Source organism: Carassius gibelio, chromosome B3 (assembly GCF_023724105.1).
Source record: "Carassius gibelio isolate Cgi1373 ecotype wild population from Czech Republic chromosome B3, carGib1.2-hapl.c, whole genome shotgun sequence".
NCBI lineage: Eukaryota > Metazoa > Chordata > Actinopteri > Cypriniformes > Cyprinidae > Carassius > Carassius gibelio.
The window spans coordinates 12,070,692-12,094,263 of NC_068398.1; the positions used below are offsets into that span (position 1 = coordinate 12,070,692).

Consider the following 23,572-nt stretch of genomic DNA (forward strand, 5'->3'; position numbering starts at 1 on the left):
TATTCCACATTTTCCTTGCACTCTCTTTAGAGCACGAGGCTTCTTTTTTACCTCCTCGAGACACTTCAGATTTGCGATGAGAAAGGGATGCTATTAAACACTAGAGGGAGCAATTCGACAAACAAACACTCACTCAAGGAAATGATGGCGGGATGAGTTAAAAATTGACGAAGAGATGTGGGGAGTAACTGGTAATAATTTTTTGAACCCCATCAAACATCCTTAAAGCTTAATATCTCACATATTCCCCTGAAAAATAATGCATGTGCTTTTATTTCACAGCTGCTTAAGAGTTTTCATACTTAAATATGACTGTGTGTTATTTAAGGCTTTTTAAGTTAACCACAGTCCTTAATTTAGCCAACTCATGAATCCAAACAAGAATCTCAAGGCAACCTCTATGCCTATAAAATGCAAATTGTCTGGTTTTAGTAAACCTGAACCTACATCCTCTTCCTTGAAAGCAACCTGTTTCTCTTTGCATGTACTTCCTCCTGTTCTTCTAAGTATTTATACAGCCATTGGTTTACCTTGGGTTTCTTGATATTAACAATGGAATGGAGTTTCCGCCATTTGTTTGCAAACCACTATGAAAACAAACACCAGGTTTACACAACTAGACCAGAAATTATTTCAAAAGAGTCTGTGAATCACATAGACACACGTCACAACTGTCCAGGATGAATTGCTGAGTGTTAAAGTAATGAACAAAATTAACATTAACAAATGTGTTTCAGTTAAGGTAACAAACTCAACTACATCTTGAATAACCTGTGGGTGAGTACATCATCTATCCCTTTAATGATATGTTGCATAATGATATGTCTTAAAGAGCATCCAATTAATCAAACATGCTTTATCTTTTGTACTGTATTCATAACTTTTATTATTATTATTCATATTATTATTGGGTGAGTATATTTCTACAAAAACACTGAGATGTCAGAGCCATCACAGTGTGTCATGGAACATACAAATGCTCTGTTAAAAGTATCTTAAACACAATATTAATAAAGCTTAGGATGGATTTTACACATATGTAGGTTTGACTCTCATATTTAACAAATCATAATCACCCTGAAAAGAGAGTCCTCTAAAAATACACCTAAAATGTAAGAGCCAAGTTAGATTTTGATCTCCCATGTCCAGAAGGTCCTGAGCGTACCATCTAGAGCTCTTTGTCTCCGGTTCGTTCTCAAGGTCTCTGGACTTAAACTCCTGTGAAACACACACATTAATGGTGAATTGCATATTAGCATTGTAAAAATGCTCATGAAACATTTAATCATCTGCGGTTTTGAGATTGCCTAGATGTTGAGCAGGACACATAAACAAAACATTTCAAAACTCATTTATGCAGATCTGACATTAGATGTTTTGTGCACAAACAGGAGGATCTGTGCATCAATGTTTAATTTACTTAAAAGACAATGCAATGTGGTTATTTTCCATGTAGACCCATGAAGCATGATAAAAAAGCATGCAGGACTCATATTACTGCAGTATCTGTAACAATAAAGTGGTCATGACTAGGTCTCTTGTGAAAGAGGACCGGTTACAGGAAATCCTGTCTCTGCTTTTCCTCCTGTTGGTGTCATATAGAGATATCATAGCAGCACTAACTTCAGTTACGTTTTTTTTCCTTTCACTCTGGAACGCCTTTAAAGAACAGCTTTCCCAAAAACCTAACACACTTCACTCAAAACTCATGTAATTTAGTTTTATCTACTAAACACAAAAGCCAATATTTAAAAAAAAATGTTTTAGCTGCTGTTTTCCATGCAGTTTTTTTTTTACTTCAAAGCTCTAAGGATGTATGTTGGTCCATCCCTTTCATGGGTTTTTGAAGCTTAGCGTAAAGAGCAGACTATTTGTTGTTGTGTAGATTTAAAGGAGAAGAGAGGATCTAATCACAACATTTTACTGATAAATAGGCAAAATAAGAACCTAAAAGAAGAACCAGGGACAGGGAACTAGAGGACAGAGCTTGTGAACCAAGAACATGAAACATAGGCCTACATACAGATCAACAACCAATCTACAGAGAGGCTACAAAACCAGAACAGGAAACAGGAAACCAATTACCAAACTGAAAGGAATGTGTATCACTGTGTCATGTGTAAATGCCACTAACACTTGTGAAAAGAAGTGTTTTGAGAAAAAGTGTAGGTTTTGTGATATTATTGAATTCAAAGTTTTAAAATGTTATCTTTTAATGATTTTGTGGTGATATAAAAAGTACACGTGATTTTGATTATAATTTAAACTGTAATGTTTTTTTCAGTATAACACTTATTACATTTTAGAAGTACTAAATTGCTACTTCTTTTTAAATGTGTCCTTACACTTACATTTAAATAAATGGCATTCCAGTTACAAGACATTAAAGTATTTTTTAGTTTACCATCAAATGCTTGTTAAGTCAAATGTTTGGGAAGTCGTGGCCTAATGGTTAGAGGGTTGGACTCCCAATCGAAGGGTTGTGGGTTCTAGTCTCGGGATTGTGGGTGGGGGGAAGTGCATGAACAGTTCTCTCTCCACCTTCAATACCACGACTTAGGTGCCCTTGAGCAAGGCATCGAACCCCCAACTGCTCCCCGGGTGCCGCAGCATAAATGGCTGCCCACTGCTCCGGGTGTGTGCTCACAGTGTGTGTGTGTGTGTGTGTGTGTGTGTGTGTGTGTGTGTGTTCACTGCTCTGTGTGTGTGCATTTCGGATGGGTTAAATGCAGAGCACAAATTCTGAGTATGGGTCACCATACTTGGCTGAATGTCACTTCACTCACTCACTTCACTCACTTAATGCATTCTGCAGTGCACTTTAGGCATATTTCGAATATTTCGAAGACAACAGAAGTTATTATGAAATTAAATATAAAAATGCACTCATGTCCTACATAAGAGACAAGAAACACTCTAAAGTTCAGCTAATTTTATTTAATATAAATTTAAACTAATAATTTCATTAAATTGCAGTTAACACTGCAATGGGGAAGTTGTGGCCTAGTGGTTAGAGAGTTTGACTCCTAACCCTAGGGTTGTGGGTTCAAATCTCAGGCTGGCAATACCACGACTGAGGTGCCCTAAATGGCTGCCCAGTGCTCTGGGTGTGTGTTCACAGATGTGTGTGTGTACACTGCTGTGTGTGTGCACTTTGGATGGGTTAAAAGCAGAGCACGAATTCTGAGTATGGGTCACCATACTTGGCTGAATGTCACTTTCACTCACTCATGAAGAAGTGTTTGAAAACATTTTAATTATTTCTGTAAATAGTATTCTTTTTAAACCTGCAAAAGTGTACTTCTTGTTCACAAGGTTTGTATGCTATCTGTTGAAACAAAATGTGTGGAATGTCTTATCTTTTGGGAGTATATGTTTTTAGGAGTATCTGCACACTGAGGGGATCAGCTCGGTGAATGGTACTACGATGCTACACTGGCCACAAACAATTTAAAATAGTTTTAGGGCTTCGTAAGCTTGGGGCAGTGCATGAAAGAAGTGTGTGGTATATGATTTTGATGTTTGTAGCTGTTGAAGTCTGTTTGCAATGCATCTTTTGCTTTTTAAAAGGCTTTACTCTTCAAATCCAAATATTTAAGCTTAATTTTAACTAGGTTTAAAACTAAAATATTGACACCTGAAAACTTCTTGTGCTGCTAAATGATACTTAGCTAAGCAATGATTTAAATAATTTAAAAACTGGCTGGGCAAACAAGTATTAGTTGGGAATGATATTAAAGGGATAGTTCACCCAAAAATGAAAATTCTGTCATTAATTACTTGCCTTCATGTCTGTGTAAACCTGTAAGACCTCGGTCTTCCCAACACAAATTAAGATATTTTTGATGAATTCCCAGAGCTTTCTGATCCTGCATAGACAACAATGTAATTACCACGATCAAGGTCCAGAAATGTATTAAGGACATTGATAAAATGATGCATGTGACATAAGAGGTTCAACCGTAATTTTACGGAATACTTTTTGTGCAAAGAAAACAAAAATAATGACTTTATTGAACATTTTGTCTCTTCGGCGTCACCCTATAGCGCCATTTTGGAGAGTATCCACTGAACGTAAACAGCGTATGCTGCTCTGTGTCAGCTGCGTTACGCGGATACATTTTCTACATTGTTTACACTTGGATTTAAACAAAGAAAACAAATTGTTGTAATTATTTCTGTTTCCTTTGCACACAAAAGCTATTCTCATAGCTTCGTAAAATTACGGCTGAACCCCTGATGTCACATGGACTATTTTAATGATCTCCTTGCTATGTTTCCATGCCTTTATTGTGACAGGATCCTTGCTGTGTATGGGAGGGTCAGAGAGCTCCGGAATTCATCCAAAATACTTAATTTGTTCTGAGGATAAACACAGGTCCTAAAGGTTTGTTAAAGATTAAAGTAATTAATGACAGAATTTTTGGGTGAGCTATCACTTTAAGAGAGAACTCAAGTAACTAAGTGCATCACGTTGCCTTGATTTGAAAATACATTAATATTTACATTTCTAGTGTTTTATTGCTCTCACCTTAGGATTCACCTGGATTTGTGCTTGATGACAAACTGTTTGCTCTTTTTCCCCAGGATATTGGACGCAGTGCATGTATATAGTCCTGGGCTCAAAGATGCAGCTGTCAGAACAGGCTGATCAGCCTTCTCCTGAAGGTTTGAGGAGGACCAGACATACACAGGAGGTGGGTTACCCTCCGCAGTACAATCCAGCACCGTTTCACTGTCCTCACTGATGTCCAGTGTCTCTTCCTCTGGACTGCGGAAGATCGGCGGGTCTGATGAAAAACAAAATTTTACAAAGGTTTAACATTACTAGCTAAAATGTCTTCACTATTGAGTACTGTTGACTTTATTCACCTACATTGAACAGCAATGTTGAGAACTTCAGACTGAACTGTTGGAGGAGGTCGAGGTCCTTCTGCTCCCAGTTCCAGCTGTGCTTCACACCTGTATTGAGCTCCATTATCAGCTCTGTTTGGGACAATCAGCAAGGTGGAGGACACCTGGACTGGTGTTGCAGGGGATAACTCTGAGAACGAGTGGTTGTAAACCTCAGTTTTTCCTCTGTACCATCGTAAAACAAGGTACTGGACAGGTGCGACGTTCTGCACCTCACACTGTAGCTGGTACTCTCTTCCTTCCACCACTGGACTGCTGTGATTTACTAAACTTATGGACACACTGTCTGGTTTCTCTGCGTGAAGACAATTGCAAAGTTATACAAAGGCATTTAATGGAGAAAAAATATTAGTTTAGACCAGTCTGAACCAGCTTAAATACCAAAGTGGTTTTGTTTTAGATGGTTAGTGCTGGTCTGTTTCTGGCACAAGTCGACCTGTTTTACCAGTGTAACCATGTTAAAAGTGGCAACCAAAAGGATAGTTTGCACCAAAATGACAACTGTGTCATTGTTTACTCACCTTCATCATTCCTTGATGATCTTTTTCTTCACCAACTCTCTTGAAATTTTAATTCTGCTTATGTTCATTTAAAAATGCTGCCACTTAGACTCAGAAAAATGTTTCGTAAGTAATATGTGCAATGAGTAGCACTAAAAGTTCAGTTTTATCTGAAACAGATTAACTTTCCTCTGGAAATGCTTTATCACATTGGTTGTTTTATGTTTCATGACAGTACAGAAATTAAATGTAATGATTATTAGTGCTGAGCCGTTAATATGATCATATACACCCTAAACCCTACCATAACCCTAACTAACCAGTGTTGTTAACAAAAGAAAGTGTGAGAAGAGAAACAAACACATTTGCTGAAGCAACAATGCCATTGTAGCTTGCTTCTACAAGTCACATGCCTTGAGTTTCATGAGACTCATACCGCAAACGCAGTGCTTTACCAGGTGACCAATTTCACCAAGCCAGAAAAGCCACACATATGAGGCTGGTTATGTGATTAAATGCCAAAACCTATAATGTGTAAGAAACCATGTGAAAATCAGTCTATAAGAATGGATAATCTGCGTTTGGTCCAATTCTCGCTACTAGCAAACCATTAACTACGACTTGTGCCTCAATAAAATTGGCTGCTTCTTTAGTTAGTTGTTAAGTTTAGGTATTGGGTAGGATTAGGGATGTGGAATGTGGTCATGCAGAATATGTGCTTTATAAGTATTAATTAACAACCAATGTGTTAATAATCTGCATTCTAAAAAGCAGCTAATTAATAGTGAAAATTGTTCGCTATACTAAAGTGTTACCGATACTAAGCTGGTCATTTGAAGCTAGATGCATCTAATCAACTCCAACTTTTTATTCTTCAGGAGATTGTTTTAAATACTCTACTTACTGTATAGAACAAGGTTGAGTTTTTCCTCACACTGTCTGGGTGCAGTGAAAAAAACACCATAGCAGATTGGCTCCTCAATCCAGTCAGTCAAACTGTCCACCTGCCACTGAACGCTGAGGTCATTCTGAGTGTGCGATGCGGCAATGACCGATTCCCATCCCAGCACGCGCACTGGACGCGAAGCCACACAGCTGACCGACACCGGATCCCCAAATTTCACCACTACTCTGGAGGGAGATATCTCTAGCGAGCAACTGTCAGTGGACACTGAAGGAGGTGCGAATCAGAATCAACAGTTTCACAAAATGCTGGGTTGTTTCGACCCAACTTTGGGTCAAATATGGATTGGGACCCCCAATGTTGGGATAAATATTTACATTACATTTTTAACCCCAAAACTTGGGTTAGTCCATATTTGACCCTAAGTTGGGTTGAAACCACCCAACATTTTTTTTTTTTTTGTAATATGCCATTTATAGAAAATGTAAATGCTATTTGAAAACAATTATTGTGCAGTAAGCAAAAGTTAATTTTTTTCTAAGAAATACTGATGTAAAAAAATGAACTTTAAAATTTAATTGAATGAACTTTAAAAACTTCGAGAAACATTACAGTTCAGTTCAATAGGTTTTCATGGGAAGTATATGCACCTCAAAACAGTTTACTCTCAACTTAACCTGAAATATTACTTAACAATTAATGTTATTTTCACAGAGAAACATCTTACCTATTCCAATAATGGACAGACCGAGGAAGCAAAAGAGATTGTTTTTCATTTTGATGAAAATGGTTGAAATCTGCTATAGTCCGCACACAGAGGCGAGAGGAATTCCGACTTGGTCTTGCTTGGCAACTAAAAACAGTGAACAGTGACAGCCAAAAAAAGCCTTGTACTGAAGGGCCTGGAGGGGGATTGAAGTAGTGGGCCTCATTACAATCAGCTCTCCCTGTTCTCACACCTCAGTATTTCTCATCCTCTTTTCCTGTATCTTGTGAAACTGTCTTTTTATATCACATTTGAGTCACACAGCCTACTGAAGCATTACCACATTATAATGGCTCTTTAATCTTATTTGTGTTTTAACTTGTACTTGTTTAATGCAATAAATAGTTAAATGGCACATGTTTATTGTCTTAGTGGATCACTGCATTAATCACATACAAACTATGTTTTAACTGATTGTGCACATTTAATTTTCATTATTTCACTGTGCACGCATACCGTCTTGTTAATGTTTAAACAAGCTTATATGAGTTAAGAGCTAGTGCGCTCCAGATATAGCTGTCTTAAAATGCTTCACTGCAGCGAGGTTGCTATGCCAACACTCACTCGCAGAGGTTTTGGCAGACTGAAGTCACACAGGTCACTGTGTCAAACACACAAAGCAACACAAAGAAGACTTAGTTTAAAAAAAACAACAACATAAGGATCAGATTTTATGTGTTTCCCTACTTCCTTGAATTGATGTGTTTCCCTACTTCCTCAAAGTCACACCACAGTGACTTTGAAAGATTCATGGGTCCCACTTTATATTAAGAGTGCCTTTACTACTATGTGCTTACACTTGAATTAATCATTTGGCACAATGCACTACATGTTTTCCTGTACTTAAAAATACTTGCATGTATTTAAATCTGTAATTAATTTCTGTAATCACATTTATAATTACACTGCTTACCCATACCACCAAACCTGTCCCATCTACCTATCTATAGCAGCAAAAGTACAATACAACATGAACATAATAACTATAGTAAGTACTTTTTGTTTTATGTAAGTAGTAGTCAAGGCCAACTAATATAAAATGGAAAGTAATTTGTTCGGGTTTTTAAAAAAGGGGTCCTATGATGCTTTTTAAAAAAAGATTATTATTCTGTGTAACAGAATATGCTGACATGCTTTAATGTTAAAAAAACACATTATTTTTAAAATATTGTACATTATTCTAGGTCCTCTATGCCTTGCCTCTCTCAAACACATAGTTTTCTACAAAGTCCCTCCTTCTGACAAGCGTAGTCTGCTCTGATTGGCCAACTGACCCAGTGCATTGTGATTGGCCGAACACTGCTAGCACTCGTCAGAAATGTAACGCCCCTTTCCATAATCGGGAGCTTCATCTTCGAAAATAAATGTAAAGACAGTTAATAATGTCCTTAGTTTTACCATCAGTTCAAGCCCAAAAGAGGAACAGAGTGGTGTGACAGACACAGTGATGAAACTCGTGTTTGCAGTACACAAGCCACAGACGGTTAAGACAGTTGACTCCACTGTGTGACCCTGTCTCTCTTTCTAGCTCTCAAATCTCCATTTGAACTTTGAGTAGCAAATACTTAAACTAATAACAAAACATATTAACAGTAGCTGATTGAGAAGTGTCGAATAGTTGTAGTAAAGTCAGAATGACCTCTTCTCCTAGGCTCACGAAACGGTTGTCCTTAAATCCGTTGCTGTTCTGTTGTAATAATCTTAAATATTCCTAAATGTATCTACTTTCAGAAGGCTAAATAAAGTGCGTTTGATTTCTCCTAGATATACACAGCATCTCACTGACATGGCTGCTTCAACACTAACTGCGGTTACTGAAACCAAGCCTTCTTTCTTTGCAGGAACATTTGAACGGCATTAAGCAAATATTTCCACATCGTGAAGTAGTCATGTGGGGTCGTGTTTGAGCCATTTTAAGTGGGCGTGGCAGTCTTAACTTTGATAAAGAATATCTCTTTGGGTTTGATACTTCAGTTGATACTTTTCACCAACAGCTTGTAACACTCCAAAGAGAAAGGAAAACTTGAAATTGCATAATTTGACCCCTTTAATATTTACACATTATAAAGTAAACTAGGGTTTTTTTAGGCTCAGGTAGTCAGGGTGGATGTCTACTGGCCTAAGTCAAAAGAGCCCACTCAAAAGTATTGTGATATGGTATATGGCAAATTCACACTGTGGTTAAAGGCTGTGTTGTGATTAACACTATCTTCTAAACACAACACTGAGTCATTTTAAGGCTCCACCTTGTCAAAGTTTCCACTGATACTCAACAAGCAAATTTCCCCTAACACACTGAAACTGAGCAAAATGAGAAAAAAATTAGAAGGAAATACAAGCCGAAGAAGACAACATTTATTTTGCTGCTGTTCAACTACACAAAATACATTTTGTTGTGTTTTCCAAAACATCCTAAACGTTTGCCGGTATAAAAAAGGATGTACATGGGGGGAAAGCTGTCAGAGGAGGGGGCTGAGGGAAATGAGTGCTCATCTTGTGCTCAGCTCACATTCACACCCATTACAGAAGATTTTTAAAAGCTCCTCTGTGCAATGAATACACAGTGCAGTGAATATACATATATGCTAAATACCTTCTAAATGCCGTGCTACAATGTGGCAAACCATATACTAAAATACTAATGCAATATTGTAATGTTTTCACATTTGCACATTTATATACCCTCATATTAATTTAGAGACAAAATGGAATACTTGTTCTGTAAAATGAATTTGTCATACAGCAGTGAGATCAAACTTAGGAGAACAGTAAAACACGGAAAAATCCAAATGAACATTCATGAAAATGCACTTTCCAGTTATCTTCAGATGTTATTTTCATGCTAAAGGCAGGAATTTATTTATAAATATAAGTGATGTGTTGTACTGGTTCCCACTGACTTCACTTATGAACCACAAGTCAACTCATTTTTATGAATTCCCAGCAGAGTAGAAAGAAAGGAAATACAATATGGTGACTAATAATCTCTGTTGTGTGACTATTAATTAAATGACACTAATCAATGCAACCGACAACTGGAAAACAGTAAGAACAGTCCAGAATGTGGGACGAATACCTGTGGAAGAAAAGCAGTGTTAAAACACTTTAGGGTTTTTAATACACTTAAAGGTTCTTTGTGGAACCATAGATGCCAAAAAAGAACCTCTATTTTTAAGAGTGTACGAAAGAGTGACTCTGGTTTACACCCAGAAATCAAACACAATGTACAAAATAACACCCAAAACAACATTTAGAGAAAAAAAAAAACATAGATAATGTCTTAAATGTGCACGCATTAATGAGAGCAAAATAATACAGATTCAAAAAGAACACATTGTAAATTTGAAATGTTTAAATTCACATTCATGAAATTGTGTTCAGATATAAACAAAATAATAAGCAAAATAATTTCGAGTTTTACAAAAATCAGATGCTATGATATCTTCATTCATAACCCACCTGTAGATTTGAGGATGAACACTTTGCTGTCTCTTCCCAGGATGTTTGAGGCGGTGCACGTGTATTTTCCTGGACTGAGTGCTGAGGACTTGATCACTGAGGAGCTGATGTTCAAGTTCAGATGATCTGAGGACCATGTGTAGTCAGGAGCCGGGTTTGCCTTCACTGTACAATTTAGCACGCCCTTCACATCTTTAATGATGGTTTCTGTTGAACTGGAGTGTCGTGGTTTATCTGAAGAGGACAAAGATACATTTCTCAGCACTACGGCATCACGATGAGCAGCTGTTAATAACAGATCACTAAAAATACAACTGAAAACTTTTTATCTGGGTTCATTCAATTCATATATATCATATTTAAGTAAATATGCAAATATGTGTGTGTGATTAAATATGATAGTTGCACATCTTTCAAACTAGAAGGCCCTAGATAAAATATAAACTGAATTATATGGCTAGCTTAGCAGTAATAAACTTACAGTATACTTCGACATTAAGAGATTTTGATGAATATTTAGGAGAAGGTTGAGGTCCTTCTGCTCCCAGATCCAGCTCTGCTTCACACCTGTATTGAGCTCTGTTATCATTTCCGTTTGGACGGATCAGGAGTGTGACAGTTTTATTCACTGGAGTCTTGTCAGTGTCACTGAAGGTGGTTTCATTTATCAGAGTCTGATTTTTGTACCATTTGACAGTGAGATACTCAACAGGAGCCACATCATGAACGTCACACTGGAGCTCATACTGCTGTCCCTCTATCATTGGTTTTGTGTGATTCACAGTGCTGATGGACACACTGTCTGGAGTCTCTGTGGAGGAAGATTTACACACTCTGAAATCTGCTGTGATGAATGTACATTTATTAGATATTTCTAAGAATGAACAGAAAAAAATATCAGTAACTGAGAAACTCACGGTAAACAGTGACTGGGAGCTCTATTTGACACTGAATACTATTATTTGGATTTATGTAGCAGAATGGATTTATGTCCCATTCTGTCAGTTCTGACACTCTCCATGTGATCAGACTCTGGTTTTTGGTCATAGGCACTGCTCCCTCACTGGCTTCCCATCCCATCCCTTTATGGGGGACTGAAGTGTTACAGTTAACTTCAACAGAACTGCCGTATCTCACAACAACTCTCTGTGGGTCGAGCTGAAGAGGACATTCAGCTTCTGCACCTGTTAAACACATTGAGAAGGATTTTAATTAAAAAAGCTCACAAATCTCACAGCTTTTCAAACATTTAATCAATTAATTGCACAATTCTATCGTCTATATAAACTATTCATTCACAGTACAGGTATGTGCGTTTCATAATGCTATTAGTCTTTTCAAAATATCTCTTTCATTTAAAAAGTGAAAGTGAAAGTGGCTTAGTATTAGACTTAATGAGTTAATGCATTAAAATGGTTAATCAATGGATCATTTGGTGCTTCAATGCATTTATAGTTATCAGTTCTAGAGTTTTGTATTTTATAGAATTGGGCCAAGAACATTTCTTGATATGATAAAAAGAACATTTCCTTTTTATCTCATAGCCTGATAAAAAACAAAAGTTGGCACACCATAGACTCTAAAACTACAAAACTATTACTACCTTCACACAAGGTAATGTTTCATGCTAACAGCCTCTTTGTCAGACAAAAAAAAGATTTAAATCATGCCTTTAAGTGATTGATCAAGAATCACATGAACATAGAAAAATGACAAAAAAGATAATGAACTGATAATGGCAAAAGAAAAATACAGTAAAAGTCAAATTCAAAACATAATGCAATGAAGCCTGCAAAATTGAAATCATACCAACTAATACTACTACTACTACTACTACTAATAAAAATAATAATAATATCTTAAAGAAATGGACAGATATGGAAATATTTAATTAGGCCTCTAGGGGCTTCAGTGAATTCTCTCATATCAAAAATAAATTATTACTCTCACCCTCTACGCAGTGGATATTGGACTAATTCCTTTTATACATTTTGTAGGGTATTTTATTAAAATCATTAATTCTGTGACTTGATTTTTTGTTTTTCTGTGACTATGGATGTTGAATGTCTATATATAAATGTTTTTATTTTTATGGAATGGCATTGAATCTCAGTTGTTTCATAGACTGGTTAATGATCACTACAGAACATGAAATTCACCTCTGAATTCCTTTAGGATAAAATTTATTTTCTGCATCAGTTCATGAAACCATCTTTCATTGAAAACCTACTGATCGTAACACACTGTTGCATTAAAATGCTCTTTACCTATTTATCAATTCAGTTGTGTAATAACATCGTATTTGCAGTAGAGATGTTGACTTTCAACATCAAGTAGCAATTTTATCTGAAAGGCTTAGAGCAAGAACCTTTGTCTTTCTCTTTATTTATTCTTTCCCTTTCTAGCTTGTATACTTATTTGAACAAAGCCTGAAACTTGGCATTACGAGCACTTCCTTTGTTTGTTTGTCTCTCACTTTATGTATTTCCCACGTGTAAGTCGCTTTGGATAAAAGTGTCTGCAAAATTACTAAAATGTAAATGTAAGAGCATACAAACATGGATTCAGCCTGCCATTTCATGAATAGCCTATGTCACAACGTGAGTGTCAGAAAACCAAATGAAAATAAAGTGAACTATATTCAGTACTCTCTGGAAACAAAGACCATACAAGCTGAAATACTGGAATATTGTGAACAGAGAGTGACCCTACTCTTAAAAAAACTTTCTGTGTAGTTTATAACAGACCATAACCTTCTGGCTTGAGCAGATTTAACCTCTCCTTCATATATATTTTTTAAAATAAGGTGACCTTTGGCAAGTTTGGATGTAGTTACCTTTAACAATGCAATTTTACCTATTAAACTTAAACTTTCAAATATCCTCATACTGCAAAATAATAATAATAATAATAATAATAATAGACTAATTAAAAATAATAGATTGGCCTACTATTTCAAGTAAAAGCGGCACATTTGTAATTAATTTTTTGGGGACTTTTTGACATTCAGTTTCTATGTAGCCTCGGAACAGAATTAGTCAAAGGTCCATGGCATGGAGGCGACATAATATTTTTGAGATGAGAGACTTTTTGGATTTACACATTAGATAGCTCTTAGGGGATTAAATGAAGATTTCGATATTCGTTGATTAATCACTTTTAGCCCAAGTATAAAGACATGTTTGAAATATTTTTTTATTGCCTGATGAAGAGCCTGTTAGCTCGAAATGTTACCTTGTGTGAAAAATAGTAAATTATTTTCCATTTTTGGAGCCTATGGTATGCCGAGTATTATTATTATCATTAATATCATCATCATTTATGTCGAGTACATGATTTTAAACATTTTGTCCTTTGATGTGTGTGCTTTGGTTCCGTTTTTGCTTATGGCTTGAGAAAAATGTTTTGTTTGCTGTAGAAGCCAGTCTATTTTCAGTATCCTCACATGCAACAAAAACGAACATGAATAAAGATAAATAATAAAGTTAAAATCATTTAATCTCCAAATAAAGTAATAGCTAACATTTAGGATCTTTTCAGACAAACAGATCTTTGTACTTCAGGGATCGAACAAATAAAACATACATACCTGTGAGACTCAGAAGCTGTGGAACTGCGAAGAGGTAAACAAATCCAATCAAATGTTGAAACATGTTCAGCGTTCTCAAGGAAAAGCAAATGAAGAGAAAATATGCTAATAAGACCCAACTTTATGACTGTAACTCTAACTGTCTGTGTCTGAATAGCTGCACCTCAAGCACATGTTAATGAGAAGAAAAGAGGAAGAATAAGAAACCCCACCCCGGAAAAAAAGAGGTTTAATTTAACTCATCCCGTCAGTGGATGGCAGTAAAATGAAAGCAAAGGAGAAAATAAATGAACTCTAATAACCAGAATTCTTATGATGAGTTAAAGTTAAGATAACCACAGTATCGTACCAAAACAGCAATCATGAATTTTGCATAAATTCTTCTATTCAGAAGCTAGTCGCTTGTTTCAGTATAAAAGAAGTTCATAAAGAGTCATTCTAGTAAAACTGAACTAGTTGAAAAATGAACTAGTTTATTTGGGCTTTTCTAAGTGTTCTGGTGGTTCTTCAGCTTTAGAATCACTCTAGAACTGTTTAAAATGAGAAGCTCCCTCTCCACAGAAACTCACAAGGACATTTCCCTCAAGAAACTGAAACTGAGCAAAATCAGAACAATTAACACTGAGAAAGTAAACAACTTTAAAGGAGTCAAAGGTTTTTCTTTTTTTTCTGTTTAAAGCAAATGTTCACGTATTCTCCAGCAATTCATGAGTTCTCAGCTGGTTTCGCTCGCATGACCCAGATTTTATACTGGAGACAAAGTGGCAACCCATTACCTCTACGAAAGTTTTACCTTACAAGCAAACATTGTTTTTATTTTTATTGTAAATTATTTTTGAATTACCATGAACTGGTAACAACAGTTAAATGTGAGCCAATTCTTCACAATTAAATCATCACAATTAAAAGAACCAAAGACTTAAACTTCTTCAGTCTGTGTGAATTGAATTTATTTAATACACCAGTTTCACAATTTGAGTTGAATTACTGAAATAAATGAACTTTTCCATGACGTTCTGATTTATTGAGATGCACCTGTACGTAAACAACGTATGCAATTCATGTACGAAGATACATTGTTTCACGAGTTCACCCTTACATCTAATCTGAAGGCGAATAGTAGGCATATTTTGGCGTGCTGTCCTAGGGGAAAGGGGTCCAGGCCCGGAGTATAGCCCAAACTCAAATAACTCCCCCTATCCCTAATTTGGGATAAATAGATTAGAAGTGAGGAGTTGGGGTGGAGGAGGGATGCCGAAAAACAGTCGTGGGACAGGAGGTAGGAAGACTGGATATATATATACGCTTCTGTGCTAGTTAAGTTAAGATAATAAGCTAAACAAGATGCACCTGTGCCAAATTGGATGATTATCTGATCGTGCTCCTCCTGAACTTTGTTAATAAAACCACATTTATGTTCAGATCAAAATCCAATAAAGTTTACTTCACTTCGGAACCTTCATTCATGGATTCAAGCTATAGGCCACATCCTGCAGCGTCTTCTCACACAGACAAAACTTACTAGACAAGTGTGAAGTGTGCCAAATTGCAAAGGAGAAATCAGTTTGGTCCTGATGGTGATATGATAGAAGGTAGCTGTATGATTTCAATGAGTGTGCATGTGTCATGTCCTGGCCACACAACTGATCGCTTGAATGATCATTATTGAAAATTAATATTAGTCCATTTATTCTAAGCAAATGCAAGCAGCTCTTAAAAATATTAAGACAAATACAGCCATGTTTTTCCTCTGTTGATTTGTATCTGCTGTCATCTGCTGGCAAAAATATCTTAATTTGGGTTCAGAAGATGAATGAATGTCTTACTGGTTTGGAACTACATGAGGAGAGTATAGTTAATGACAGAATTTTTTTTTTTTTGGTGAACTATACCTTTAATTTGAGGACTGTGTGGAATAATATACTTTTAAAATATGTCACACAGCAGAGCAATTTAAAATTAGTGAGGACAGAAGGGCGTTAAATACAACAATATAGTGACGGTTACAGGATATGACATACTGTACATTTTAACTGTACATTCACACTTTTATAAGTGTGATATTTTAAAACAGTTGTGCATTAACATGTATTTGTGACAGAAAATTAAATAGCATATAACAATATATTTATTTTAATGCAAGGATAATTACTGTAATGAGACACTGTGATCCAAAAGCACACCTTTTGTTAGTAAAAGGTTCATTTCTTGGTTTAAACCCTCAGTCATTAGGAATCACAGTTAAAGAAAGAAGAGCAGAGGTTCATAGGGCCTCATTCATTTTTCAGTTCAGTTTCAAGTCAATCTTTCTTCAGGTTTCAAATTCTTCTCACAACTTTATGATTTTGTAAAATATATATTTAAATATTCTAAAATATATTAAAAATCTTTTTTTTTTTTTTTGTCAAAGATTGGAATTTGTTGTTGTTTTCTGAAGTCTTATGAATTGTCTGCTTATGCAAATTATGGTACATAAATTGGCAAAAATGTCTCTCCCTCTCTGTGTCTCTCTTTCTTTGTGTGCTGTGTGTTTCACATTGTTTTGCATTTATGTTTTTTGCATTTTACTTGACAAAATAAAAAAACTGCCCTGGACACCTGTCACACTGGTGTGTGTGTGTGTGTGTGAGTGAGTGAGTGAGTGAGTGAATATGCTTGTTGCATTTTGCATTTGTGCTCTCGTACCAGTCCTTCATTTAGTGGAAATTTTCATATTTATGCCAGATTTGCTGATTTTATTTGCCAATTTCTATAAAATGCTCTCTATTGCAGTCGTGTGTGTGTGTGTGTGTGTGTGTGTGTGTGTGCATGATATAGAATGTCCGTTCCAATTCGCATTTGTGTTTTAGATCCAGGCCTTTATAAAAATGTAAAACATTCTAGATTTATACTGTTTTTTTTTTGTTTGTTTGTTTTTTTGATAAATTAAACTTTTAATGTGGGGTCAATACGACCCCAAGGACCTTAAACAGCATTTTTTTATGCACACTTTTAGAACAAAAAAAACAAGTCCAGATTTTTTGTGCGTGTTTAAACAGATTATTTAGGAAAAGTAAGTTGTAGGTTGTCTACAAACCGGAAGGTTGGTGGTTCAATCCCCGGCTCCACCTGACCAAGTGTCGAGGTGTCCTTGAGCAAGACACCTAACCCCAGCTGCTCCCGACGAGCTGGATGGCGCCTTGAATGGCTGTCACCGCAGTCTGTGTGTGAATGTGTGTGTGAATGGGTGAATGTGGGGCAACTTGTAAAGCACTTTGGATGGCCATGGGGTCTGTTGAAAGCGCTATATAAATGCAGTCCATTTACCATTTACCAAAAGTCACACAATTTCATGTCCCTGAGAAAAATGAAAATCAAATGGGGTCAGCTGGACCCCAAGGACTAATTAAGGGTTTTAATGTAAGTTTGTCTTTATTGATTCTCAGAGGTGTCAAGTAATGAAGTACAAATACTTCGTTACTGTACTTAAGTAGAAATTTGGGGTATCTATACTTTACTTGAGTGATTATTTTTCAGCCGACTTTTTACTTCTACTCCTTACATTTTCAGGCAAGTATCTGTACTTTCTACTCCTTACATTTTAAAAAATAGCTTCGTTACTGCTATTTCATTTCGGCTTGTTTTCATTCCGGCTTGTCATCATTAAAAAAAAAAAAAAAACCTATCCAGATAAATCGCGCCATCCGGATGGAGTGAATTTGACTGTGGTTGGATGAAAGGTATAAACATATACCATTCCGACACCCTATTGGTCTGTACGCGATCCATCGCACCTGCACATGACACAAATCACATCACACTCCAGCAAGGACATAGCCAGTTTTGGGTTCGTTTATCAAAAAATATATTTCTTTAAAGCAGAGTTGGGTATGGAACCTGTATCCGATCGCCTCAGAGTCAGTCCCCTTAAATTTCATTTGAAACCAGCGTCAGACCGGTCTCCCGTCTTTCAGCGCGCTCTTCGATCCGCAGAGGCGCAGACCGCGAGCGGAGCAGCGTATGCGTTGCGCACTTAAACAAACAGAGGATACAAGGTATGTGTTAATCGATAGATTGTTAGAATATCCATATCTGTGCAGTTCTTTGTCATAAATACAGTTTACAAAAGGTCACGAGGGAGCAGTCGGTTTCTCATCTGTAAAGTTTTCGCTCATCACACCACCGCCGTTTCCTCCAGCGAAAATCTAGCCCTTAACACATATGAACGACCACATACTTTAATTACACTTATTTTTAATATACTTAATTTAATCATACGTACTTTATACATACACTACTGTTCAAAAGTCTTAGACACGTTAGCATTTTCACTTAAAAGAATGGTGTTCGGCCAGTTATTTATATATTTTGCTGTGGTGTGTCATTATAAAATATCAGTTTACATTTCCAAACATTCATTTAGCTGTTGTCAGACTGCTTGTGCATTCAAAATCGCACTAGATTATTATTAAAATTAATGGCAAACTGATATTTCCTACTGACACACTACAACAAAAGATATAAATAACTGGCTTAAAACCCTTTTTTGGGGTAAAAATACTAATTTTTCCATAAGACTTTTGCACAGTATTGTATTTTAAAAACGAAATTGTTGCTACTTTATAAAGAATGACCATAGAGTAATTCACAGAACGGATTAAAGACAGTAACAGACAGCACTCATCTTAACTAAATATCAGAGTGATTGACAGAGATACAGTAGAAACATTATGTGTGGTTTTATATTAAATAATGACCCAGATTGTGAAATACATTTATTAGCCTTAGATTAAGGGAAGCACAACTTGAGAAATGAGAGCATCCAAGGTGAAAGCTATGGATTTATTTTAAATATTTGTAATGTTCTTTAAAGTTATCCATAGTTTTTTTTTTTTGTGGTTCTTTTTTTTTTAAGTATCGGTTCAGGCACCGTTTAGGTGCATAGCAGATGTACCGAATACAAGAAGCTATATCAATCAAGAAGGTATCAGGATTATGACTTATTTTTCAGTTTTAGTTTTTGATTAATCACTTGGATTAATCATTCATTTTGACAGCACTATAATGTTTATTGTAAATAGACAACGATACAAGAGTAATTGTTACTAAGCCTGCACCAATGTTCTTGTCCATTGCCCTCGCAGATTCCTGCAGCTAAGCTTGGATGTACATTTACATTCCATTAAAGGTTATTGATGACATGCCTCTAAAGTTTGACTTTTTGGACCATAACAATAGTTATTGGCAACTAGTCATCATATGTCTAGTTCTTTAATGTATTTGCATTGTACTAAAGTGCGTTCATTTTAAATGGGCATATATGCGGCTGAGGAAGACCTGAAGGTCGAAACGTTGTTTAATTAAATTCCTCTGGAGCAGTAGTTTTTAGTGTTCAGACTTCACTTCTTTATTTGTCTATATCATTCAGTTGTCTTGCACCTGCGTCCTAATTGGATGTTTGGGATGTGCACACCATTTTGTATTTTCATATATGCGGCTGAAACAGGTAGCCTAGTGCATCCCAAATTTTTCAACATGAACATTTTAATATAACATTATAGTCATTATGGCCTTTAGAAAAATGTTTTTTGAGGCAGTGGGGTAGTACACAATAGGCCCCTGTGGTGCGGCCTAAGCTTTTGTTCTTAATGGCATTTTTTCCCCCTTACATTACTTTTACTTTTATACTTTAAGTAGTTTTTTAAACCAGTACTTTTACACTTTTACTTGAGTAAAAAGCTTGAGTTGATACTTCAACTTCTACAAAAGTCTTTTTAAACCCTAGTATCTATACTTCTACTCAAGTAATGAATGTCAGTACTTTTGACTAATTCTGTACCGACAGTACCTTTCTGAAAATCGTTTATGTCTCAGTGACGCTTTAACGCGAAACAGGAAACTCGTGAATATTCATGTATCCTCCGCCCAGTGTCACCGAAAACCCCCTGCAGTCAAGGTTGCTCTCTAGTGGAGTCAATATGTTATTACATCATAAATGCATATAGCACTACACCACAGAAGTAACTAATCTCTACAGTCAAAAAATTACAGCAGCCAAAGGGATTTCAATGATTTTATTAAATTCAGGTCAATGGTCAATTCAGGTTAATACAGCTACATATAGCCAAAAATGTAAACATACAAAAGTACCAAAAAACAAACAAACACAAAGCAATGTAAGATTATAGGATTTCATCATGTGAAAGTTGATGTGTGTGAAAGTGTCATCTTTAGTACATCAATTTCCAAACACTGTCCATAGCTGAAGTTGGGTGATAGCAAAATAATAATTCAACCTCTTATAATGAAAACAAGCCACAGCTTTTAAACACCAGGGGCCTGTACCATGAAGCTGGATTAGCTGGCTGGCCAGGTAAGTTTCAGGTTAGTTTGCACCAACCCTGGGTTTTAGGTACCATGTAAGTGGCTTGGCTTTTAGTAGCATTCATTGCCATAGTAACTTACACTCCACGGCTCACCTGCTCCGGGGCAGGTTATGTTCTGGGTTAGAGATCTCAAACTGAAGTTGGACCAATCAGATGTGAGAGAAGTGACACATGTCTGACACAAAGTCACTCCCCCAGTTTATCTTGCTCCAAATTAATCGTCACTAATGCAAAAAAATAAAATAAATAAAAAAATATTAGAAGTCTGGCTTTAATGATAATTACTGAGTCATTTTATGATTTCTATAATTATAGTGGTTCATATTATCATTATTATTATTTATCTTTTACACACAAGCAATTTTAGTTGAACAGTTATTTTAAATCATTTATTTTAAATAAATATTAATGTATACAGATCATGTAATATAAATAAATTGTAGTATCAAAAGATTGCACTATTTAAAAAATAAAAAATCTGACTTTACATGTTCGAGTCTCTATATATTTTTAAATGTATAAACTAACTTAACAAGTTTCACTTGTCACTGCACTGAGAGAGCAAGATTATTTATTTTATTTGTCCTCCTTTATTTTTTATATGACTTTTAAATTTGTCATATTCTTCAGTCTCTTAACCTTAGGCAAAACATTTAACCTTTATATTTGAACCTCGCTGGGTCTCTCGCGAGAAGTAAATCAAGCTTGCTTTGTGTTGCAAGGCTTGTGATTGGCTGTTTGCCAGTGATGTCACACATTCATGTGCACGCGCTCCACAAACTCAGGATCAAAGCCTGAGTTGACAAAGAAAGTTGATGATCAGCATCATGGTACCAACAAAGCCTGATTGGTGAGGTTTGGATTTGTCAACTCAAAACTAATCCTTTAACTCTAAATTTGTTCCGCTACCATCATGGTACAGGCCCGAGACCCTCCCTATCCAGGAACAACCAAAAATACTCCAGACTATGGTCTCATGTCACAAATAACTTTTAAATACATATTCAAACTGGACCATGATGTGATGTCCTCATCAATAAAGTGTCTTTCTAAAATGCATACAAATACACTGTCTTAAACACTTAGCATCGATCCAAACATAGGCCATACATCATACATTTACCATTCCCGAAAACAAAACAAAAGAAAAAACATCAGCAATGTACTTTTAAATAAAAATAAAAACTCCTTTAGACTGGGCTTGAAATTACACATTTCCCAACCTGGGGCCTGTACTATGATGATAGTTGAACAAACTCAGAGTTACAGGATTAGATTTAAGTTGACAAAACCAAACCACCTCAATCTGGTTTTGTTGGTACCATGATGCTGATCATCAACTTTCTTTGATAATGTAATGGCTACAAACACTTTAGTATTCATGGTAGTCCTGTATGGTAGGGTGAGTATGGTAGTTTCTAGCCTAAGTGTCCTTTCTGAATGGGATGGTATTAGCTTAGGAGTAATGGCAGGTGCATGGCGATTGCCAGATAGGTGGTGGTGATTTCTTTCTTGGAGACAGCAATGATGGTTTGTTCCAGCTTCGGAAAACAGTTATCGTAGCTGTTGTTATTTATGTGACAATGTTGGATGTAATACTTTTTAACAGTGTGATATTGTGTATAATCATTTTTCATTTACATGTTTGTGCAGATGGCAATGATGGTTTGTACCAGAGTTGGAAAACTCTTGTCTAGCTGGTATTAGGTAGCCTTTGTGATGTATATGGTTGAAGTGTTTGTTTTATATTGTGCTGTATTGGAATGTGTATTCATGTTATTTGATGTAAATGATTTTGAATGTTTTAGCACAATAAGGAGGGTGTCTTTCTGGCTCTGTTTTATTTTATGTTCCATGGATGTTAAAGCTGCAGTCGGTAACTTTTGAAGCTCTAGCGGTAAATAAACAGAACTGCTTAGTCTTGCGGAAGAACATCGTAAACGGAACTACTTCTCTCTGTTTATGTCTATGAAGAATCACAAAGGTACTGGGTTACTCCGCCGCGGTGCCCCTGAAGCAATTTAAAATAGTCTGAATATAAACACTTATTATAGGTGTACACTAGTGATTCAGGACAAGCTAAAAACACGGTTTGGAAAATGGATTCATGGTGTACTCTATTATATACATTTTTCCACATTTTGAACACAAACAAAGTTACGGACCGCAGCTCTGATTGGTTGTTTCTTACCGGGAGCGGATGACTTTCTGCAAATGGCAATAGGACCACTGGTAGGAGCCAGAGGAGCTTGATTCTTTCACAGATTATCTGTCTCATATTCTACTGTCAGGAAATAATGACAGGTTTAACAAATATGTAAAAAATTGTAAAATATATGTAACAATTGTAACAAATATGTAAAAAAACCTTATCATCTTTAATGATGGTCTCTGTTGAACTGGAGTGTTGTGGTTTATCTGAAGAGGACAGAGATACATTTCTCAGCACAACGGCATCACGATGAGCAGCTGTTAATAACAGATCACTAAAAATACAACTGAAAACGTTTTATCTGGGTTCACGTGATTACAGTATACTAATATTTGAATGCAAATCTCTGTCTGAAATATGACAGTTGCACATTCTTCACACTAGAAGGCCTTACAGAAAATATAAACTGAATTATATGGCTAGCTTAGCAATAATAAACTTACAGTGTACTTCGACATTAAGAGGTTCTGATGAATATTTAGGAGAAGGTTGAGGTCCTTCTGCTCCCAGATCCAGCTCTGCTTCACACCAGTATTGAGCTCCATCATCAGCTCTGTCTGGACGGATCAGGAGCGTGACAGTTTTATTCACTGGGGTCTTGTCAGTGTCACTGAAGGTGGTTTGATGCAGCAGAGTCTGTCCTTTGTACCATTTGACAGTGAGATACTGAACAGGAGCCACATCATGAACGTCACACTGGAGCTCATACTGCTGTCCCTCTTTCATTGGTCCTCTGTGATTCACAGTGCTGATGGACACACTGTCTGGAGTCTCTGTGGAGGAAGATTTACACACTCTGAAATCTGCTGTGATGAATGTACATTTATTAGATATTTCTGAAAATGAGCAGGAAAAAATATCAG

The 23,572-nt window shown here is 36.2% G+C and overlaps 2 protein-coding genes and 3 long non-coding RNA genes across 50 annotated transcripts in view; 2 read left to right on the top strand and 3 right to left on the bottom strand.

Moving 5' to 3' along the window:
• The first annotated feature begins 274 nt into the window (after positions 1–274).
• LOC127953336 (uncharacterized) lies at positions 275–7,168 on the top strand. Its single transcript, XR_008153140.1, has 3 exons — positions 275–777; positions 4,588–6,594; positions 7,033–7,168. It is a non-coding gene; the product is annotated as an uncharacterized LOC127953336 (long non-coding RNA).
• Positions 818–7,188, bottom strand: si:ch211-66e2.5 (sialic acid-binding Ig-like lectin 13). The gene is made up of 5 exons (XM_052552469.1): positions 7,046–7,188; positions 6,319–6,585; positions 4,877–5,209; positions 4,532–4,790; positions 818–1,218 (listed from the first exon to the last, which is right to left on the bottom strand). Exons 1-4 carry the CDS (start codon positions 7,092–7,094, stop codon positions 4,540–4,542), a joined length of 900 nt encoding a protein of 299 aa, XP_052408429.1. The 5' UTR covers positions 7,095–7,188; the 3' UTR covers positions 818–1,218; positions 4,532–4,539.
• Positions 7,189–9,417: 2,229 nt separating this feature from the next.
• The window catches only part of LOC127953295 (intercellular adhesion molecule 1), a 126,295-nt gene continuing 112,140 nt past the window's right edge, over positions 9,418–23,572 (bottom strand). For 38 of the 46 annotated variants that reach the window (XM_052552358.1, XM_052552357.1, XM_052552386.1 and 35 more), the window contains 3 exons: positions 11,025–11,354; positions 10,544–10,777; positions 9,418–10,160 (listed from right to left, as the gene is read on the bottom strand). In XM_052552358.1, the coding sequence (XP_052408318.1) occupies positions 10,090–10,160; positions 10,544–10,777; positions 11,025–11,354 (635 nt within the window). In that variant the 3' untranslated portion in view covers positions 9,418–10,089. Of the gene's footprint in view, positions 10,161–10,543; positions 10,778–11,024; positions 11,355–11,460; positions 11,728–14,132; positions 14,654–22,865; positions 22,916–23,152; positions 23,483–23,572 lie in introns of those variants that run through there. The other 8 variants (XM_052552350.1, XM_052552370.1, XM_052552367.1 and 5 more) reach the window with 6 other exon arrangements.
• LOC127953334 (uncharacterized) overlaps positions 10,830–23,572 on the top strand; it is a 69,645-nt gene continuing 56,902 nt past the window's right edge. The window contains exon 1 of the long non-coding RNA XR_008153137.1: positions 10,830–11,069. This is a non-coding gene — a long non-coding RNA (uncharacterized LOC127953334). The remainder of the gene's footprint in view (positions 11,070–23,572) is intronic.
• Positions 20,172–22,850, bottom strand: LOC127953335 (uncharacterized). Its single transcript, XR_008153139.1, has 2 exons — positions 22,689–22,850; positions 20,172–20,721 (listed from the first exon to the last, which is right to left on the bottom strand). It is a non-coding gene; the product is annotated as an uncharacterized LOC127953335 (long non-coding RNA).

What these genes read in the sequence shown, in the direction of transcription:
- si:ch211-66e2.5 (XM_052552469.1), bottom strand. Translation starts at nt 7,094, where the DNA reads ATGAAAAACAATCTCTTTTGCTTCCTCGGTCTGTCCATTATTGGAATA. An exon ending in ACTCAACCTTGTTCTATACA is followed by an intron (nt 5,210 to 6,318) that starts GTAAGTAGAGTA and finishes GTCTTCACGCAG; the next exon opens with AGAAACCAGACAGTGTGTCC. An exon ending in TCTCAACATTGCTGTTCAAT is followed by an intron (nt 4,791 to 4,876) that starts GTAGGTGAATAA and finishes GTTTTTCATCAG; the next exon opens with ACCCGCCGATCTTCCGCAGT.